The sequence below is a fragment of the Festucalex cinctus genome, chromosome 2, assembly GCF_051991245.1.
Source record: "Festucalex cinctus isolate MCC-2025b chromosome 2, RoL_Fcin_1.0, whole genome shotgun sequence".
NCBI lineage: Eukaryota > Metazoa > Chordata > Actinopteri > Syngnathiformes > Syngnathidae > Festucalex > Festucalex cinctus.
Genome location: NC_135412.1, coordinates 17,212,524 through 17,233,340, shown reverse-complemented (window position 1 = coordinate 17,233,340; position 20,817 = coordinate 17,212,524). Strand labels below are relative to the sequence as shown.

The window sequence follows — 20,817 nt, the reverse complement described above, 5'->3', positions numbered from 1 at the left end:
TTTCCTGATATGGTAGTCACTTGGTATACATTTATATCACTAAGCTTAATTGCCATGGATATTTTTTTACATTATACAGTTGGAGGTGGGAATCGAACCCAGGAACTCTGGGTTACTGGACAACACACTTAACCATCACAGAGCTGGTAATGATGATCAGTTATATGTATGGAAGTGGGCGTGGAAAGTGCGACTTAGAAAAAGTTCAATGTCATTCACATTGAAAATGAATGGGGGAAAAGTTTATCTTTAACGTTAAATTGTGTGAGTACTGTAAGTAATGTGGAATCAGACAGTATATACCCCGGAAGGCGTGAATTTTTTAAGCAAGTTGATATTTGAACGGTGTAAATCTGAAGTATTATGTGGGAGTTGTTTCTTGGCAAAAAAGTGAGGAGAATAAAAATCCGAATAACATATGTGGGATGCTTTCAGCATTCCCACAATTATCGTGCAATTAATTGATATTCTTATTGATTATCGCAGCACCCGTATTGGGGAAAGAAATACACTTAAAATGGTGGCTGGTGTGTGTGCTGAGTTCCATTTAATGAGTTTGAATGTGATTGGCACATTGTGAACACAGCCACGTCCGCAGTTATAAGAGGGTGTGCACACTTTTGCAAACACTATCTATCTCAGTAGTTTTATTTTTATTTTTCCTCTTTAAAAAAATCAAAAAATCAAAGGAGTTTTGCTGGTTGTAGGTCACATCCAGGAGGAAGACTTTTGGAAATGCTTTATTTGCGCTCATTTTTTCAAATCACGATAGCGGACACATTTTTGTTTTTAGCTTTATGCCCCCTCGATTCAGATAGATGTCCTCAGTAGGTGGATGTCCCATTAATTCAGTCTAAATTGAAGTATGTTTATATTTAATCTCTATGTAAATTTCAATGAGACGCATATCCTGCCGGCAGTTTGATACCAGGTATACAGTTAACAGTTTTGAGATAGAGCTCATAAAAATGCCGCGTGCGCATCTCATCTTCTAAGTTGTGGATGAATCCGCCACATGATTCAAGATTATCCAAAGTCAACACGCGGTTGTTCATCAAGAAGAAATCTTTGCTTGTTTCATCAAGTCACGTCTGTATCAAGTCGGACCTGTCAGCATTTCAGATAAGTCCGCCATTAGCTGTTGCGTGTAGCTCCTCGGCACGTTCGCCAACGCACCGGCAGGACTCGCAAAATGTCAGTCAAGTTTGTTTACGTGTGCGTCTCTTTGTGTGTGAGTGCACGTTTTTCACCCGGAGGATCTCATTTAAATTTGAGCCAGGCAACGGCGACTAACTGTCCGCCAGTGAATACCAACATAAAGTACTCATGGAATACTCATTTTCTTTCCCCTTTTGCGGTTGTTTGTGTCTTCAGGTCTCAGGGGAAGATGTTCTCATTGTGTCATTTCACATACGCAGTTTTAAGCTGCAACAACAGAAAAGTTGTTCATGTTTGCTAGGAAACTTTTGTGCATGACAATCAGCAAAACCTGCACATGAGTCTAAAGTTTGTGTGCCAGGCTAGCAGAAAATTGGTTAATCTCAAATAGTCAAAAAACAAACAAACAAACAACAAACAAACAAAAACGGATTTACATCACACTTCAAGTGGCCCAGTTCAGATCATTTCTATCCTGTTTGTTTGAACTTGAAAATAATCAACCCAATCCGAATCGAGCTTCAATATGTGGGTGAAAAGGATTCATAGACGTGCGCTTTTATCCAGTCAGTAAATCTAATCCATAACGTATATAAATCAGGGAATAACTAATACCATTTTTTTTGTTTCTGACAGAGTACAAATACGAGTATTTGCATTTGTGTACCTTCCCACACCGAGGACGAATACCTGATAATGTCATACTCGTGCTGTCACTATCTAATATTTTTTTTAGAATCAATGAATCTATCGATTATTCAATCGATTAATCGGATTCACTTGAATTTTGCATTAAAGTGTATTACAAAAGCATTTTCCCCACCTGAGTACTGTTTATTAACCAGTGTTTTTCGTACTTCCTATTCGTTTCATATAGTGATTTTAAAAAAAAAGGGGGGGGGGGGGGGATTGATGTTGTACTATGTTACCGGCTCGATCATTGTTTTCCAAAGTAAAAACAGATGTTTGCAAATGTTTTATTTTGATTAAACACAGAAGATATCACAGAACTCAATATTCTTGGGGCTTGTAAAATCAGTCAAAATCCAGTAAAACAGGTGGGAGAAAAGGGGGTTGCTTCAGTGAAAATGGCTGGGAGTGAATGAGTTCATATGCTTCCGAGTGTAATGGCTTCCATCCGTCCTTTATTTGTTCACTCCTGTGTTGTCAATACCATTTCAGTACAGACGTGTACTCGTTGCAGTATGTTCAGTAGTTCAGTATTTGGAAGCAGTTATATTGTACAGGTGTCACCTGATGGCAATCAGATACCCGATTTCAGATACTGCATATTACAGCCTAAGTCTCAATGCAACACAGAGCGATGCTTGAAAGTATCTGGAGAAATATTGATTGTCAGAGCAGAGAGAGCAAACATAGTCTTGCTGTCTGCTATGGTGTGTCCATGTGTCCTATTTCTAGATGACTATTTGCGTAATGCGCATGTGCTAAATTGGTCCGCCAGAGGTTTTTGCTTACCAGAGGACTAATCAAAGCGGGATGGGAAATAAATGCTTTGTAGCTAGCAGCATCAAAGGAATCAATGAAAAAAAAAGTAACGCTATTAAACTCAACCCTTCCTATTTACATCTAAATTCACATTTGTGTTGTCATTCGCATCTGCATCTAATTAGCAGCAGGCAATAGGCATCGACTAGAACTAGAAGTGCTTTTGCATCTAAGAATCATGGGAAATGAAGACTTGTTTAGAGCTGTTGAACTGTCAACCAAGACATCATTTAGCATTAGCGGTTCCCGTTTCAGTTGAACTTGCTGATGGGACATCCTACATTTCACGTGCAATTCTGTGAAAGATGACATGTGAAAAAGGCGTCTCGGGTTTTGATTTGAAGTCATCGCTTCATGGCAAAGAATAGGATGGAGTAGAAGAAATGTGATTTCATGTTAAAGGGATTACACCATGGGATTTTCAGCCCTTCCAACAGTTAACTATAAGCATATGATTAAATCTTACCTTTGACACCATGGCGATGGAATTTTTTATGGAATATTGGGTGTTTTGCTGGTTACTTTTCCAACGCAGAAGTAAAACGCCCGGTTCAGTAAAACCCCGTCACTCCCCGTGTGAATGCCGCGCTCCCAGCGAGCCGACTGCAGTCGACTGTTGGAGATCTGCATTTGAGCACTCCTCTGATTCCAAGCCATCAATTCTTCAATAAACATTTGAAACTAAACAGCTCCTTGCTGCAAGAAATCATAGAGGAGGAGGGGAGGAGAGGAAAGAAGGAGGAGGGGGGGGGCTGAGCTGATCTCGAACCAGGGACTTGCTGCATTGAAACCTCGTAATAACGGTTTGAATCTCCGAAAACATTTTTGTATGACTGAAAATTTGTTTTGATTCTCCAAAAATTCGTTTTGAATCTTCAAAAGTATTTTTTGAATGACTGAAAAAGCTCTGAAAAAGCTTTAAAATTAAAATAACTGATAAGAAAAGACACACATTTTTAAAAGTATGACTTTACAGTGTTTCACCCACAAACTTTCAGAGGTTCAAAACAGTCACAAGCCGAGTTTCAAAAAATGCATTTTGGCATTGTTGTCCCTGGGCTTTGATTTGTTTCCCGTTTTTCAAACCTGTAAATGGTGATCATTTTTAAAACTTGTAACTTTAAGGTTGAAAGACTGAAAATGTTTTCCAATGTTATTTTGAAACTACAATTCAAAGTCCCATTCAATTACACACGCTCACAGTGCCATGGAAGAACACTGCCTGGTGGTGTGGGGGCAAGAGGGAGAGGGGGGCCGAAGAACACTACCAAATTCTCGTAACTTCGTACTTGAAACTTGAAGGCAGGTATTGGCAGGATTTTGATTCGATACCGTACGGCTACAGTACGGAAAACACGCCGCGTCCATTCCGCAGTCAGTGTGAATTGGGCGTTACAGAGCGAGCACACTAAACACTATAATACTCGTTCAATTAGGTTCAATAGTGCAAAAGTTTTACTTGTAGTTTACACAAGTGTCAGCCGGGACCTTTGTGGGATTTTAAGACAGCCAATTGTCATTGCACTTTGGCATTTCAACTTTGAAGCATAATTGATTGCTTTGAATTCATCCATCCGTCCGTCCGTCCGTCCATCCGTCCGTCCGTCCATCCATCCATCCATTCGTGCGTTTATTCCGCAGAGGGGTGTGTCCGCACCTTATGACATCATAAAGTGATTACCAGCTCCTTTTCTCAGCAGGTTGGGAGGGGCTGGTGCTTGGAGAGCAGAATGACCTAGAATTTCTCAGAGAAGGGTGAATGGAGGAAAACACCACTTCTGCGATGTTTTTGGTGGGGAATTAGCATTTTAACATGACGAAAAGCTCCAAATAGTTGATTTTTCATGTTGCTGTCCTTAAAGAGCAGCAGGCAGAAATCATGTTATGCTAGCAAATTCGCTCATAATATCTGAACTTTTTTTCTGTCAAATATCGGAATCAGCATCATCATCACAAAAAAAAAAAAAAATCCATATTGGGTGGAATCTATTTACCAGAGACATGATGCTAACAAATAGAATAGATTTGCTAAAGTTTGTGTTGTGACCACAAATACAACATGAAGTATCCTGTCGAAACTTAGGACGACACCATAGTGTCTTGATGACTGATATTATCGTCAAACTCTCGCTGGCTTCCATGTTGGATCCAAGGTTGTGTGCGTTTGCGTTTCAACTAGCCGCTTCCTGTGCGCGTGCTAGTGTGTGAATTGTTGTCTTCTTTCATCCCAACAGCTGAACGTGCGCACTTTGTGTGTGTGTGTGTGTGAGGGTTCGGGATTTGTGCGAGCGTGTGTGCCGTCGCACGTGTACTCACGTTGACACCCTGGCGCTTAACGCTCTGTATGTGCCCGCCCCCCGGGGACATCCCGCTTGTTTACCAAACAAACATTCTATACGGCCGACCTCCTTTATATACAGAAGGGAACCCCTGAGAGCCTTTTTCACCATACATGTTAGGAGTGCGCATTTGGCCACTCGCTCAGTTGTCTCTTTTGACGCCAGAGACGTGTTTTTCTGGGAACAGGTGTGGGCTGTGGAATTCTCCACACAAGCCAATCTTAAAAGTACCTTTTAATCTTGGCAGTTTCTCTCGTGTGGATGTTCCGGAAGGAATATGGCATGGCGGAATTTATTATTATTATTTTTTTCCTCTGGCTATAGAGCTGCGTGCTCTGGATATTTTGAGCCGGGACAACTTTGATGTGGTCAATTGTCCGTTTACTCCTAAAATGAGATTCTGTTGAACACTTTCATGAGGATACATTCAGGAGTGTGTTTTGTATCCTTTGCAATAATCAGCTAAAGCATTTGCTGTGCAAAATGGACAAAATTGGATCCCCCGATTATTATATGGCTATATAATACCTGTATATTTTGCCAGGTATTTTCCTTCTAATTGCACACAATAAATGGCTATTTTCTCTCATCTTTCTCATTTTTTTTGTAAATTGTATTTAGTAGAGAACAATAAAATGAGCAAAAGATACATAAAAATGAAAACAATACAAATATATACAGTATACAGATACCATTCAAATGATTTGGTAGTAGAACCAGTTTTCAAGGAATGCAATAAAGTACAAAGAACTAAGATAAACACAATAACGAAGGGCTTTAATGTTTAATTATTGCTCACATTTACACAATTGTCAAGGCCAAGGCCGCATTTCTTTTGGTTTGAAATAAGTCAAAAGCTGAACATTTCAGTTATGTTTTTGTTCAAATTTTAAAACAGATCTTTCTTTGCTCTATATGTTTAAAATTAAAAGAAAAGTGTTAGCTTTTATAAACCATGCATTTCAAAACACTTATGTTTTTTTTTTTTTACATTAACATTTGTTGTTTTATTGCAAATATATATTGGCTTCAAATATCGGTTATCGGTCTCCTTGACTACCAATAATCAATATCGGTATCTATCGGCCCTGGAAAAGACATATCAGTCTGATCTGTCACCAATTTCATTATTAATTGTTTTGTAATACATTTTAATTGAAAAATTATAGGAGTACAGTTTTTTTTCCTTTTCATTTAGTGCACTTTTTCAGCCCTGTGTGAGTGTAAAATGCTTTTAAATCCAGGTTAAAAATTTGCTGTTTTCTTAGACGTTTGGTTAAGGTATTCTAAACTTTTTTTAAATTATATTTTTTCTTTTAATTATTTTAGAACACTAATTATGATTCTTTACTCTGAAATGTTTTTAAAGTGTTTTAATGTGAACATATGTTCTTGTAGTACTTTTGTTGTATGTGAATGTCGTTAAGTTGTTTGTTGATTCTTGTAAGGTGTCTTTGCTTGTGTAAAGCACATTGAGTTGCCTCGTTTATGAAATATGCTATAGAAAAAAACAGCCTTGCGGTGCCTTTTCTAACTGAGAACAAAGAAATTGTGTTCATCGTGGAATGCTGCTGCTTGGGATTCTGCAAATGACCAGTTCAGATGCTCGCCGCCCTCGCCCGGGCACACAACACATGCCTTATTGTCAACCCACACAACTGCACATACTCATTAGCGCAACCATTAATCTTATTGTCATAAATCACTTATGTATCAGCCGCGCCCTTTCGGTGCCGAAGCCTAATGAAGTTAACCCACGTATCGCGCAAATGTGCTTGCTTGATAACGCGCGTGTTGAACACACATGGCCCCGAGTTCAATTCACGATCGCTCGGCTTCATATCTGCAGATGACAGCCGGCAAATATTCCCGTCAACCTCTTGACCCGACTTTGAAATAAATGCAAATTACACGGGGATGGACTTTTTGACTGTCACAAGCCCGAGCGTCTCGCTGGGGGAAAAAAACAAACAAAAACGCAGCACGATTGATTTGCCGCGATTTAATCCGTCCAAACGACTCTTTGCTGCAGTTAGTGCTTACTGATAAATCGTCACGCCGCGCTGTCCCGCGGAGGAATAAACACATAGAGGCAGAGGAGCTTTATGACATCTTAAGAGGGATGTGAGCGGCCATCTGAGCGTGTCTCCGCGAGCTTCAAGTGCATAAATAAACCAACGGCGCAGTAATGGCCTTGTGCACTAAGCAAGAGCAATAAAGCAGCCTACAACGTGTCACCCGGGAGTTGGATCTCATCTAAAATAATACCCATTTATTAAACATGATCTCCTCACATAGCTCATCGCATCCACTGACGGCATGCAGATTTATGAAACGTGCGCACAAGAGCTCGTCCGGCCAAGTCAGCAGCCAAGCAGTTGACTGAGAAAACGCTCGGCGAACAAGTGACCTTGATTAGTCCAAGTGGAGAGCTCACTGTTACTGGGTGTCATTAAATTGCCAATAAAATCCACTGCCTTTCATTTTAGTGCCACCGAATGGATTGCCTTGAAATGGAGTACAGACATACAATATTCCCACAGGAGAAAACATCCAGTGTCTGTGTTGCGTCTCTGACTTTCCTTCCCTGAATTAGCAGTTAGTAGAATATCGCTGAAAGCACAAAGAAACAATTGGCCTGATTGGCCGACAGTGATTACAATCAAGTTTGTGTTGTACACGTTTTGTAGGCTCTTTTTTTTTGTGTCAAATGTTTTATTCAAAAGGGGAGTTGTAAATTTGTGCTGACCTGATCCTAGGCAGAGACCGATTATCGGTCCCGCGGATTATCGGCGCAGATATTCAGCATTTTGACTAGGAGTGTGACGATATATCGATATTGTGATCATTTGTCTCCCGATAGATTATCGATACGCCTACGCAAGTATCGCGATATTTGTAGTTAATATGCCGCCACTATAACGGCTCCATTGTTCATGACTTATTGAGCAATTACTTGGCGGGCCACTAGGGGGAGCACCTCTAAAGAGTGGAAGTCTTCAGGCGAAGAAGACTCATTAGCTTACTTTGACTTGTGGAAGAAATTTATCTGTTCAGCAACTGACTCAGTGTTGCACGTTTATATGAAAAATGTGTATTATTATATCTTCAGTTTTAAAGTTTTAAAACATATTTTATGATTCGACAATTTCTGAGGAATATTAATATTGATTTAATTGGATTTAATAGTTAAGTCATTTTATTTATTTAGTTTTGCGATATTACACAAAAAAATTGTCAGTTTATAAAATGAAAGAATTGAATATGTGACTGATTGACATGTTGGATGACAAAAGTGTTTAAGAAAGACACAAAATTGTTGACAGAAAGTGGTCTCTGTTAAGAAGACATTTGTATTTGTTTTTTTGTTTTTTTTAAAAATACACTAAAGTACTCACTGTGAAGAAGAATATTGTATTTCTGTATATATATATATATATATATATATATATATATATATATATATATATATATATATATATATATATATATATATATATATATATATTTTGACGTCAGTATTTTTTATATGATATTTTATATTATATGGGCTCCAAATATTGATTTTTTTGCCTCTTTCTCCTTAACTACTAATAACAGGTATCGGTCCTGAAAAAAGTCATTCTATTTACCTGTTACTCCAGAAAAGTTATTCAAAGCAAAAGACGTCGCCGGAGACAGCTGATTTTTTGCACAGATCATGGAAATGGTAGCAAACGGCTACCATTTTTTATACACACCTCTGAAATTAATTAGCTCAAATTACATCACATTTGTATAATTTAAATTTTTTAATTTAGCATTTTTTTTTAATGCCACCTTAGTTTTAACAGGCATGCTTGGTAGAGGTGGGAATCTTGGGGCACCTCACGATTCGATTGCGATTACGATTCAGAGGCTACGATTCGATTATAAAACGATTATTGATTTCCCCCCCAGGCAGCAGAAAAAAAAACAATGTATTTTGGTGCTTTTAATGTTTCGTACATTAGTTACAAAAATAGTACAAAAGTCCTCTCAGGCCTAAATAAACTACTATTTCAGTATCAAGTTAACAGTTCAAAACAGTAAATAAAATACTCAAGTCCTCATTCTGTAACAACAGCTTTTAAGTATATTCAGTCTTCAACAGAATAAAACATAGCATTGAGCAAAAATATATTATTTTTATCCACTCAAAAGTGCACTGAGATATAAATGAAAGACAATGTGAACTACTACTTCAATACAAATGCCTAAAAAAAAAAAAAAAAAGTGCTTTCCTGCTTTTTAAGTTGTGTAAAGATGAACATGTAAACATTAAAGTTTCTCAGAGGTACAAAAAAAAAAACCTCAAGTGCTTTTCTGCTTTTTAACTTGTGAAAACATGAACGTGTAAACATTAAAGGGATCGTTCGGCTTTTTTAACATGAATCTCAATTTGATCCTCACCTCCCGTGTGTGCGATCAGCACTGACTTCTTTCTGACAGCGTTCGGTGACACGCGTTCATGTTCGACGTTGGACGAGAGGAAAATAGTCCAGCAAGCTGGCTGGGGTCTCGGAATATAAAGCGTTTTTCTTCTAAAAAAACCTATTTGTTTTCAAAAGCGTGATACATTTCCACCACAATACTCTTTTCTGAATAAAGTCAGACGCCATTACCGCCAGCCACTACTTTTCTGTTCGTTCGTTCGTATCACTGCGCGGCGCCCTGTAGAACGCTAACCGACGCACTGCAGCCAGCTAGCTGATACTTCCGCCTGAAGTTGTTTGCCTTTTCGGAGCAGGTCTGATCTGACGAAGAGGTGGGTTGGTCAGCTCAGCCATGCTTGTTGTTGTTTTGAATGTCGAGGCGTGAGTTGTGGATGTGTACTCTCGGTCCGTCCCAAAAAGCGTCCCGAAGACCGCGCGCGCTACTGCGTTTCAGTTCCGCGTACTTTCCGCTCCGGTCCACTTTTAGTTTCGGTTCCCTTGGCATATTTATATAATCGGAATTTGGACTTTTGTGAATCGTTCTCGATTGTTCCACGGCCGAATCGTGAATAATCTAAGAATCGGAAATTTTGCACACCTCTAATGCTTGGTCCTATTATTAAAGTCAAAAAGATATTTCAAATTTGAGGCCTTAATAGTAAAGAGAATAGGTAATTCTAAAAATGTGTTCATGTTTCCATGACATTCCTTGGAAATCACAATGTCCCTTCACTGATGAGCTATTTTTAGAACAGGCTTGCGGGCCACTCATGTGGTCCACCTTAGGGGTGATCGGATCATCTGATTGCAATCAACAGGCTCCATTTAATGGAGACAAACACTGATCCAGTTGTGTGTGTATATCAGCAGGTTCTACCGCCGGTTACTGAGGCCCAACCAAATAACACATGTGACATTCCTGACACTGACAATCCTCCTCTCAATATCCTGTACGCACCGGGGTCTTCATTATAAATCATCATCAGTATCAGTCAATCACGGAACCAAACAGGAAACAGGAAAGAAGAGAGCTGATTTTGTTTTTGAAAACCCAGGCACTCTTATTTGAAATCATATAAAAGTAAAATGAACTGAAAATGCTGTCAGACAAAATAAAATCACCAAATTACCCCCGGCCTAACAAAAAAAATAAAATAAGAATCCGCATTGTGATTGGACGAAGATTGAATTCATTTTCCTTCTCTTTCAGAGCAGCACTGAAGGACCTCGGAGAGGCAGCAAGCCAGCGAGCGCCGGCCTCGGTTCGAGTGCGTGCCCAGCGGATGAGCCTTGTTCATGCGTCTCCCTGCGTGCCACTCCCACATCACTATGAACTGTGAGCAGGACTTCGGAGACGGGGGCTTGGGAGTGACCCTCACATTACGACTGCTCATGCATGGAAAGGTAAGAAAGGCCGGCCGGCCGGGCTCGGGTCACATGCTGCACAATTTGCATCTGCCTTGTGATTTATACACAAAGAAATGATGTGGAATCAAACTGTTGTACTTGAGTTTTTATGATGGGGGGAGGGGAGATTAGGCCACCGAGCACTTTGCTCACAAGGACGATAAATATCATGCCACAGTTTTAATGAAACATTACCAACAGTGTTACAATATACTCTTAAAACTGCTGAGGCAAAAATAACCCAATTTTGGACAAAAATTAGACCAACCTGCTACTCGGGTACCCAACTATCTGGGTTATTTTGGACAAATGAACGTTAAACGGTTCCGTTTCATGTTAGGTCAAATTATTTTAATTCCACCCAACTTTCTAGGTTATTTTGGTACCCAGAAAGTTGAGTCAAATTTAATTAATTTCAACCAACTTTCTTGGTTAATTTATAGAAAACAACCCTTTTTTTTTTTTGGCACAAAATAACGCAGATTTTTTGGTCAAATTCATATATATAATTTCACCCAACTTTCTGGATTATTTTCTACAAAGCAACCCAATTTTTTGTACATAATAACCCAGAAAGTTGGGTCAATTTTATTTAATTTCACCCAACTTTGTGTGTTATTTTGTACACAGAAATTTGAGTAAATTGATTTAACTTCACCCAAACTTCTGGGTTATTTTGTACAAAATAAGATAGAAAGTTGGGTCAAATTGATTCAATTTCATGTTCGGTCAAGTTATTTTAATTACACCCAACTTTCCGTTTTTTTGTGTTGGGTCATATTAAATTAATGTGAGCCAACTTTCTGCATTATTTTGTACTCCAAAAGTTGATTTAATTTCAACCAACTTTCTCTGTCAATTTGTACAAAACAACCTTTTTTTTTTTTTTGGGACAAAATAATCCCAGAATTTTGGGTCACATTTATGTCTATAATTTCACCCAACTTTCTGGGTTATTTTGGACAAAACAACCCGTTTTTTTGTACACAATAACCCAGAAAGTTGGGTGAATTGTATTTCATTTCACCCAACTTTGTGAGCTATTTTTTTAGACATAAATTTGGGTCAATTCATTTAATTTCACCCAAATTTCTGGGCTATTTTGTACAAAAATAAAAAATAAATAAATAAAAAATAAAATGTGTTGCTTTGCATAAAATAACCCAGAACATTGGATCAAATTTATTTCTTTATTTTTCACCTAACTTTTTGGGTCATTTTGTACAAAACACCTCGATTAAAACAACTGAGATTTTTCTACAAAATTACCCAGAAATTTAGTTGGGTAAAATGTACCCAATTTTTGACCAAAATTGGGTTACCTGTATTTTTTATTCAGCAATTTTAAAAGTGTAATTTCAGCTTTTTAAATATAGGTAGTTTCTATTCTGCTTTGACTTTTGTTTTTCAAAGTCTGTTAGTTTAAATTATTTTTAGAGAGGGTTTGGGATTTTATATTATTTATATTATATATTTTAGTTTGTTTTCTCTAAAAAATAAAATAAAAAATGTGTTCTTTTAGTGTATCATTATAGCAGTATATATTTTGTATGTGAAAGAACACCATACAAGGGTTAAATTAACCACCATAGCTCATGTATGTACATGCTTATTTAAAAAGTAAAATTAGTTGCATTTTTATAAACGTACAATGTAGTTTAATTTAAGTTTTTTTTTTTTTTTCAATTTTAGTCTCAATTTTAGTTTCTTTTCATGAATTTTAATAACCTTGCTCACAAGTGGAATAGAATTTTAGCCGAGGAGTCTTCCAAGCAGCGTAGAACCAAACGCTACTCGCATTCTTTCCATTTTGCGTGATGCCTTGTTGCTAGGTAGAGTTCATCTGGCTCAATCATAACTGATTCATAGGCCAATGAAATATAGATGCCACGCCCACTCGTTTGAACATGAGTGCCTTGCCCCTAAAACGACAAATCAGACGGGCACGGAAATCACTTCCTTATTCACATGAATTTTGCAAGTGAATTACTGATCAGTAGTGAATATCAAATGCATGCAGCTGCTATAGACAGGATTTTTTTTTTGATGATCTGAATTTGTATTTTTGTTTGTATTATAGGAGGTTGGCAGCATCATAGGAAAGGTAAGCTTGTTTTTTTTTTTTTGGTGATTTTACTATACATTGAGCATACATTTCATAGCAGTCATTTTCAGTTTTGAGTGATACTTTGATTTAGGTTTTTGGTCATATTCCCATACTGGTACCTTTCATGACTCACAAACCTTTCAAGAACTGTACCGCTCTCCCTTCTTGTCTACTTTTATTGGAAGTCAGCAGAAAGCCCGCTGGTTGGACTACCCTCAGCCTAAATGTAATTGCCTCAAACCAAAGCCGCAACCACCCCCATTACCCCTAATGCAACACAGCAATCCATCAAAAGAGAGAGAGAGAAAAAAACCCAAACATTAGCGTATTGACTGCAAGCCTTCTGTTGAAAGTGAACTTCCACGGATGCTTTCCTGTTGGCCCCTGGTGGGCACTCGTGGTGTCAGTTCGCTGGGGCCCAGCTGCCTTGTAATAAAACACCTGCATCAATACAAGATGGTGGAGAGACACAAAATTGATTTTGCATCAATACAACATGTGCCCAAAAGAATGATGGCGCCCGTTTGCAACCATTGCCGCAATATGCTACAAGTTCGCTTCACAATTAAAAAGTGTCAGTTGACATTTTTGTGGATTCACTGACATGTTATGGACCAAACTAAAGTGAATCAATGGATGGAAATGACAAAATTTAAAAATTAATAATTGACAGATTAATTGATTATTAAAACAATCATTAGGTGAAGCCCTAAATGGAATGTACACAATTAAAACAATTTGAGCATCATGATTGAATGCTGCAACCCATTTGGTTCTTCTGGTGTACCCACCTTGGCCAGCAGGAGGCAGTATAATCTGTACAGTCATGCAGACACAAAGAAGACTTCTACCTCTACTGCAAGGGACCCACTAAAATGCTGTAATAAAGATTTAGTCGAGGAGGGTAAATGATGCATGCCAGTAAATCTTAATCAGAGATGGATTTATGTGTCCAAGTTATTTTTGACGCTAATCTAAAAAAAAAAAATACTTTACTTACTTAAATACTTAAATTTGATTTATAAAAGGCCGCACAGCATGGATTTTATAATGGAGTTATAATTTATAGCTATGATTTCAGAAAACATCCCACCTGCTGCTGACCTTAATACTTAACTCCTAAATATTACTAAACACATTTATTATTAATTATTGTTAAGTATCATTATTCTTATTATTATACATATTAAATATAATTACAATATTATTATAATTACTATTATGATATCCTGATGTGATGTGTTCAGTGCTTGGTTTGGTCCTTGACATGTTGGAAAATCGGGCAAAAATTTTTTCCCACTTATTTAAAAATAAATGATGGAAAATGTTTTGTTTTGATTCAACACAAAAATAATAAAATTGCTTTCATCTCGGAATACAAGTAATCAGATAATGTTTACGCTAGCGAGGGAGAGATACCGAAGATTTGGACAGTTTAGAATTAAATTGGTCTGAAAACAATGAATTGATCATTAGAAATGATTATCAATGAATATGACAATTGTTTAGTTGTTGATTAGTTGCTGTACCATATCGAATCGAATTGTAATCCCATTGAATATAACCCAATCGAATTGTTCACTGGAAAATGTACCGTTTTCAAATTGTGTTGTGTCGCGGCATGTACCGAATGGTCTTTTATTGAAGACGCACACACCGAGTTGATACGTTTGGATGATCAGCGAGGAAGAGAAGAGGGAGCGACGGCCTTGTTGCTCTGCGGCACTTGAACTCAGTCGACCGACTCTCCACGAGGCGTGAATTCCCTCTCTCTCTCTCTCTCTCTCTCTCTCTCTCTCTCTCTCATCTTCCCCAAAAACAGCAAGCAAGATGGCAGGATCACTAAATCAGATGTTATCTCACAAAATGTGAGATGATCGTTTTGAAGCTGTAAACTGGTCAGTGGGTGGACCAAAGTACATATTGAGGAGTGACTCCAGTGAGAAGAAAACGAAGGCGGCCTTGAGTGGATCTGATGAAAAGCGGGAGGAGGGTGACACAAATTTGAACTTGTTCCCTCTTTTTGTCCCTGTTAGGGCTACAGTACCTCAATGACATCAGTCACACAACCTCCTCTCGCACAACGTGTCTGATGCCGCTTTGTGTGACACACTATTGCGTCAGAACAGCGCAACGCAAAATTCTGCTGAATTCCAATCAGGCTTGATGTTAATTGCTTATGAATAGTCAGGCACATTTCAAAGTTAAGGACACTCTGAAGATTTTTTTTTTTCTTTCAACACGTATGAATATGCTTTAAAGTTGCCCTTCATTTTGTTTTTTTCCAGAAAGGCGAGACTGTGAAACGAATACGTGAGGAGGTACGGTATGCACCACTTACAGCTGCAATCACCACATTTCATCACCGGCCCCAATGTCGGAATATTAACTCGAAGTTTCACCACTTTTGCTATCTGCTGTCTCCTTTCACATGATGATGTTACGATGTGTGTGACAAAACAAATGAAATAGAAACTGGAGAGAGAGAATTTGAGTTTGTCTTTGTAGGATTACGTCAAATGTATGTTTCACAAACAAAAACATGATTGAATGAGGAATTGTCGTTTTCTCAGGGACACTTAAACGCGTTAAAACACGATTTGTAAAGTGTTCATTAGTACATGAGAAAGATGTTCTGATCTGTCACTCTGTTATGTTCAGTGGTTGGATCCCAAAAACGCAGACACAAATACGATTTTAACGTTTTATTCAGACAACTTGCCTAAACGAAAAACAACAAGGATCGCGACGCAACTCGACTAAACGAGGCACAACAAGAATCGCGAGACACTAAGCCAGTGCTTCTCAAATAGCGACCCCCCCCCCACCCCCCAGGCTATATTTATAGCTATATTTATGTGATTTTCAATGCAAACTTTTCTGTTTGTCTCTTATCAAGCCGCTCACTCATCAGCTCCGCGATTAGTTTCATGTTTAACAACACCAGTTTTCCACTTGAATCTCTTTTCACAAATCTCAAGGGCGCATCTTATCGAATCTGCTGTTCCGACTTGTATTACAACGTAATTAGTCCGACGCTGCAAAGGTACATTTGATTTCCTCTCTGGTTGCAAAGGTTTTACATTGTGTTCTTTACAAGGCGGATGGATAAACGGGAGAAGCGTGAGGTCATGCGGCAGATCCGCAAAGCTGCTCGACGAAACAGTCGCCCGTGGTGGTCATCCAACCACGTCATCATCCAGCCAGTCAGCCACTTTGGGCTTGTGTTACTAACTGTATGAGTATCATGCCGTCATCCTCCATCCCCACCCCCCCAGTGGGTCGCATAGTCACAGTGGGAGCATGACTCACTGGAGTGACTGGAGAAATTGGCCCAGAGGACAGAGCGGCATGCTGTCACTGCTCATGTGACTGAAACCTTGAAATCAAGGACGCTGAATGAGAGCAGATGAAGGCAGATGATTTATAACGCACTAACCGTTCCCTGAGCGGAGGCTACATTAGATAGTCTGGATTTCAGCCTTCTCTTTCGTCTTTGATCAATCGTTATGCTTCATTAGGATGCTAAGTAAGTTAGCGTAGCTACAGTATAGTCCTAAAATTCACATCAAATTGAATCCCTTCAGGTAATGGTATACAGTACACACTGTATGTAATATGTTGTATTTCCTTAGTAAATCTAAATTGATCCTTTTCATCAACAAGAGGGTGGTTATTATTTTAGCTAATGCTAAATGCTATCTTGGTTGTCAGTTCAACAGTGATAACCAAGTCAATGCACTCACCATTAGCCAACATTTTTTGTTCGGTTTTGGCAGCTATTGGAAGCTAGCTGTATTGTTTACCTGGCGCCAGTCCCCCATTGGAAACATGCCGCCTGCGTTTTCTTGAACCACCTGTGACTGCAGCAGTAGGATTACATTTCCCATGATACTTAGACACAGTAGCAGGAAGTTGTGCTAGTTATATAATGAAAACACGCCTTCTACCGATTAGATATGATGCGGATGAGAACACAAACAGAAATAGGAAGGAATCTAATGGTTAAATTTGTTTCTAATGGGTTTATCGTATGAATCGCTATGACAACTGTGTCATTTACATACCATGTCCTGGTGAAACTATAGGACGTATAGTCACCCTACTTTAATGTACGCCATAATGTGCTTTTCATAATTGAGCACTTAACACTGTAACGCCAGACTTGTGTTACATTTCGTATTAATTTACCATCTTTAATGAAAACAATATTCTGAAGTAGGGATGTAATGTAACGATATCCTCACATCACGAGACGATGTTATCACGATATGACGGTCACGATACGAGGTTGGCGGTACAATAAAGGTCACAATATTGTAAAAAAAAAAAAGAGCTCATACTAAAAAAACAAAAAAACAACAACAATATTGTTCTTTTGTACAGTACAGCAATGTATATACCATAATTTCCGGACTATAAGCCGCACATGATTATAAGCCGGATCCAGTACATTTCTAAAGGAAAAAGCATTTTGTACATACATAAGCCGCACCTGACTATAAGCCGCATGTGCCCACATTGAAACATGAGATATTTACAAAGAAAGACAGTACACAGAAAGAGTTTTCAAAGGTTTAATAATATACCTTAGCTTTTCTTTCCAAACAGTGCCTGTGACGCGGCAGTAACAATACGGTAGTAACTAACAGGGCTGCTTAAAAACAACATACCGGTAAAAGTCACTGAGACTTCTTGTATTTTCCATGATGAGGGTCTGTTCATGCTCATTTTATTCATGCACAAAGCGCCAAGTTACACTAAACTTGCGTCTCCCTCGACACATATATTCCACCTGTCTCACTCTTACCTTTTCTGCTCGAGCGCCCCTAGCGTAAATTAACCGCATCATTGTATAAGCCGCAGGGTTGAAACCGTGTGAAAAAAATTGCGGCTTATAGGCCGGAAATTACGGTAAACAACATACATCTCTAATAATCCTCAATATTGAGGCACTTACTTGCTAGTACAGGCACACATTGAGTTCCTCCTCATATATTGACTCGGTTCACAAGCATATTACGCATGCATACGTACGCATATTCCCCCTTCATCTGACCATTAGCGTGATTTTAAACATAGAATGACCAAAACATGTCGTATGAAAATTAAACTACACTTAAAAAAAAAAAAAAAAAAAAAAAAAAAAAAAAAGCCACCAGAGGGTACTAGAATTGTACAGATGGAAATCAACCTGACAGATGTGCTGCTTTTAATATTGTAACATGACTACGATGATATATTGTGGCAGTTTTAATATCGCGATATCACAATATTGCCGTTATTGTTACATCCCTATTCAAAAGTGTAGTTTATTTACCATTGTAAAGTGAAGATTAGTAACTTAGAAGAGCTGTGGTAGGACAGTGAATTGCCACGATAGCAATCGAGCCAATTAGTTTAGTGCCAGTTAGTTTAGTGCCAAGCAAGCAGTGGCTGGTAAAACAGGGACGATGGGTAACTTGTTCGACACGGACACCCTGTTTTTTTTTTACCAGCTCGAAGCCAGTTGAAATTTGTGCGGGCAGATCTGGGGTCAGATGTGTTTGAAGCCACTCAGGCAGACACAATGATGTCATCCTTTCGTGGTCCATTCAACAGTCTCCCACTGCCATTTTGAGTTACACTAGTAACCAACCAACAACCAATACAGGAAAAAACACAACTCATCCTAAAATCAAACAAAGTCACCATTCAAAGTGAAGTTACAAGTGTCACATCTGTTGACTTGTGTCCCTACAGAGCAGTGCTCGGGTCAACATCTCAGAAGGTTCCTGTCCAGAGCGGATCATCACCATCACTGGATCCACAGAAAGCGTCTTCAGAGCCTTCACCATGATCACATACAAACTAGAAGAGGTAGTGACAACTTCTGTTCAAATAATGAGTGTCTTCAGCTGCTTTTCAATAAGCTGTTATACATTATATGGGCATGCATTGAGACACACGTCTTAATGGATTCATTCGTCATTGAGGATTAGGAGATATCTCATTAGTTCCCTTTGCATCTTATTTTTCATGTTAACAAGACAAGTTAGCGGGAATTAGGGGTTGAACGAACGACTCAAACTTTTTGACTTTACCGCTCCGAAAGGACAGTTATTGCTTGAGGTCGATGAATTGGGGTTCACAGGTTTTGGCGACAACACGCCTCACTGAAATCATCAGGTAGTGGGTTCGCGCAGCACACCAACAGCGGTGCCTCAAGTGAATGTAAGTAATTTAGCAAAAATCAGACCGGAAGCACGGTCACTTGCAAATATTAAAGTCTATCCTCAAATAAAACAAAAACACAAGCAAGAAAGCAGCCGCTGATGCGAGCTGACAAGCAGTCTGAAATCGTCATGTCAGTCATGTGTCCAAATCCTTCTTGTAATTTTGAAAAGACAAACAAAAATTGTAGCGTCCTCTCAGTAAAGGAAATGAGGACAAGCAGTCGATCATGATGCTTTTTATTTTTATTTTTATCCAACTAGTCTGCCTCCCTCCTGCAGACACGCTTAAACCATCTTTTTTATGTATTTATTTTTGTACATATTTTATATAATGACGTTCAAGCACTCATTCCCCTCACAAAATACGCGGGGAATCGGTCAAATTTTGCTGATTTTTCCTCTGTTGTGAAGGTAAACAAATACTAAAGGACAAAGTGTTGTCAAGCAGTCAAATGTTCTGCCTGTACTTCACATTTGTTTGGTTTTGTTTTCACTAAATTGGCCACTAATCTGTTAACGGATTTTTTTTTTCTGCCTAATATTGGAATTAGCTGGGAAAAAAAAATCCATGCCAGTCGAGCTGTCGTAGCAAATAATGGTATTCATTAACATGAGGACATTAATCATGTTTATGATTTCTCTGAAAGAGATAAATATCTATCTTGCTGACGGTTTTCAAAGAGGTGGAATACATTCTACGAAGCTTCGACGCCATATCATATCTTCTATAGATGTACTGATGAGTTGTCCAAACAAAAATACTGTAATATCAAAATGTGAAAAAATGTATTTTGTGTTTTTTACATTTCTTCTGGATGCAAACGCAGGAGCAGACTTGTAAGGTTATCAAGATACCAGGCAGAATAAATGAAATTATTTGCCCGTGATGGATGGAGGAGGAAATAAAAGAACTGAAAGCTATTTGTCCCCATGATACAAAAATCATTTCCTCAGCTTCATCTCAGCAGTGTCTCTAATGTGCTCTCAGCACTTTCAATTAGCCTCCCAACACAAGTAATAGAGAGCTAAATATTATTTCCACTAGAATTTGATGAGCTTCCAGATAGGTGAAACACGCTTGTTGAACGGATGTGAAGTAGCGGCTCAAGATGTGATGCCGGCAAATTACATTAGTCACATGAATTATCAATTGCCGTTATATAGAGTTTCTCCAAGTACTAAGTTGATTAATTGGTGTTTTAGCTGCACTCAATATTAATCAGCTCCATTATTTAACAAAAATGCACCATATGATCAATGACCATTTGTGATTTTAGTTTCATAATGTTATTATGATCTTGTTTAGGTGGTTCATGACAAAGTACTTTACGTTTATAACCTTTGCAGGTATAGTTTTATTTATCTTTAATGTATTCAATGCAGATTCTCTTTTATCATCTAGTCATATTTAAAATAGGTTCTAGATAAAATCACACAAATAATTAAGTACATATTGGAAGTTATTTTTAAGTCTGTCAAAGTCCTAAAACTTGATTTAAGACTTTTTTTTTTTTTTTTTTGCAAATCTTCAGAATAATTTAATTACACAAAGACAACAGAAACTGATAACATCCAGTTGGAAATCTGAAAGCAGCTGGGGTAGTCTCAAATGAGATAAAGAGGTTTTA

General features: G+C 38.3%; 1 protein-coding gene and 1 long non-coding RNA gene across 2 annotated transcripts in view; one reads left to right on the top strand and one right to left on the bottom strand.

Moving 5' to 3' along the window:
* pcbp4 (poly(rC) binding protein 4) overlaps nt 1-20,817 on the top strand; it is a 68,993-nt gene that overhangs the window by 15,885 nt on the left and 32,291 nt on the right. The window contains exons 2-5 of the mRNA XM_077513426.1: nt 10,671-10,864; nt 12,948-12,971; nt 15,263-15,295; nt 18,717-18,833. Of these exons, the coding sequence (XP_077369552.1) occupies nt 10,757-10,864; nt 12,948-12,971; nt 15,263-15,295; nt 18,717-18,833 (282 nt within the window). The 5' untranslated portion in view covers nt 10,671-10,756. The remainder of the gene's footprint in view (nt 1-10,670; nt 10,865-12,947; nt 12,972-15,262; nt 15,296-18,716; nt 18,834-20,817) is intronic.
* The window catches only part of LOC144013977 (uncharacterized), a 40,398-nt gene that overhangs the window by 10,460 nt on the left and 9,121 nt on the right, over nt 1-20,817 (bottom strand). The window lies entirely within an intron of this gene.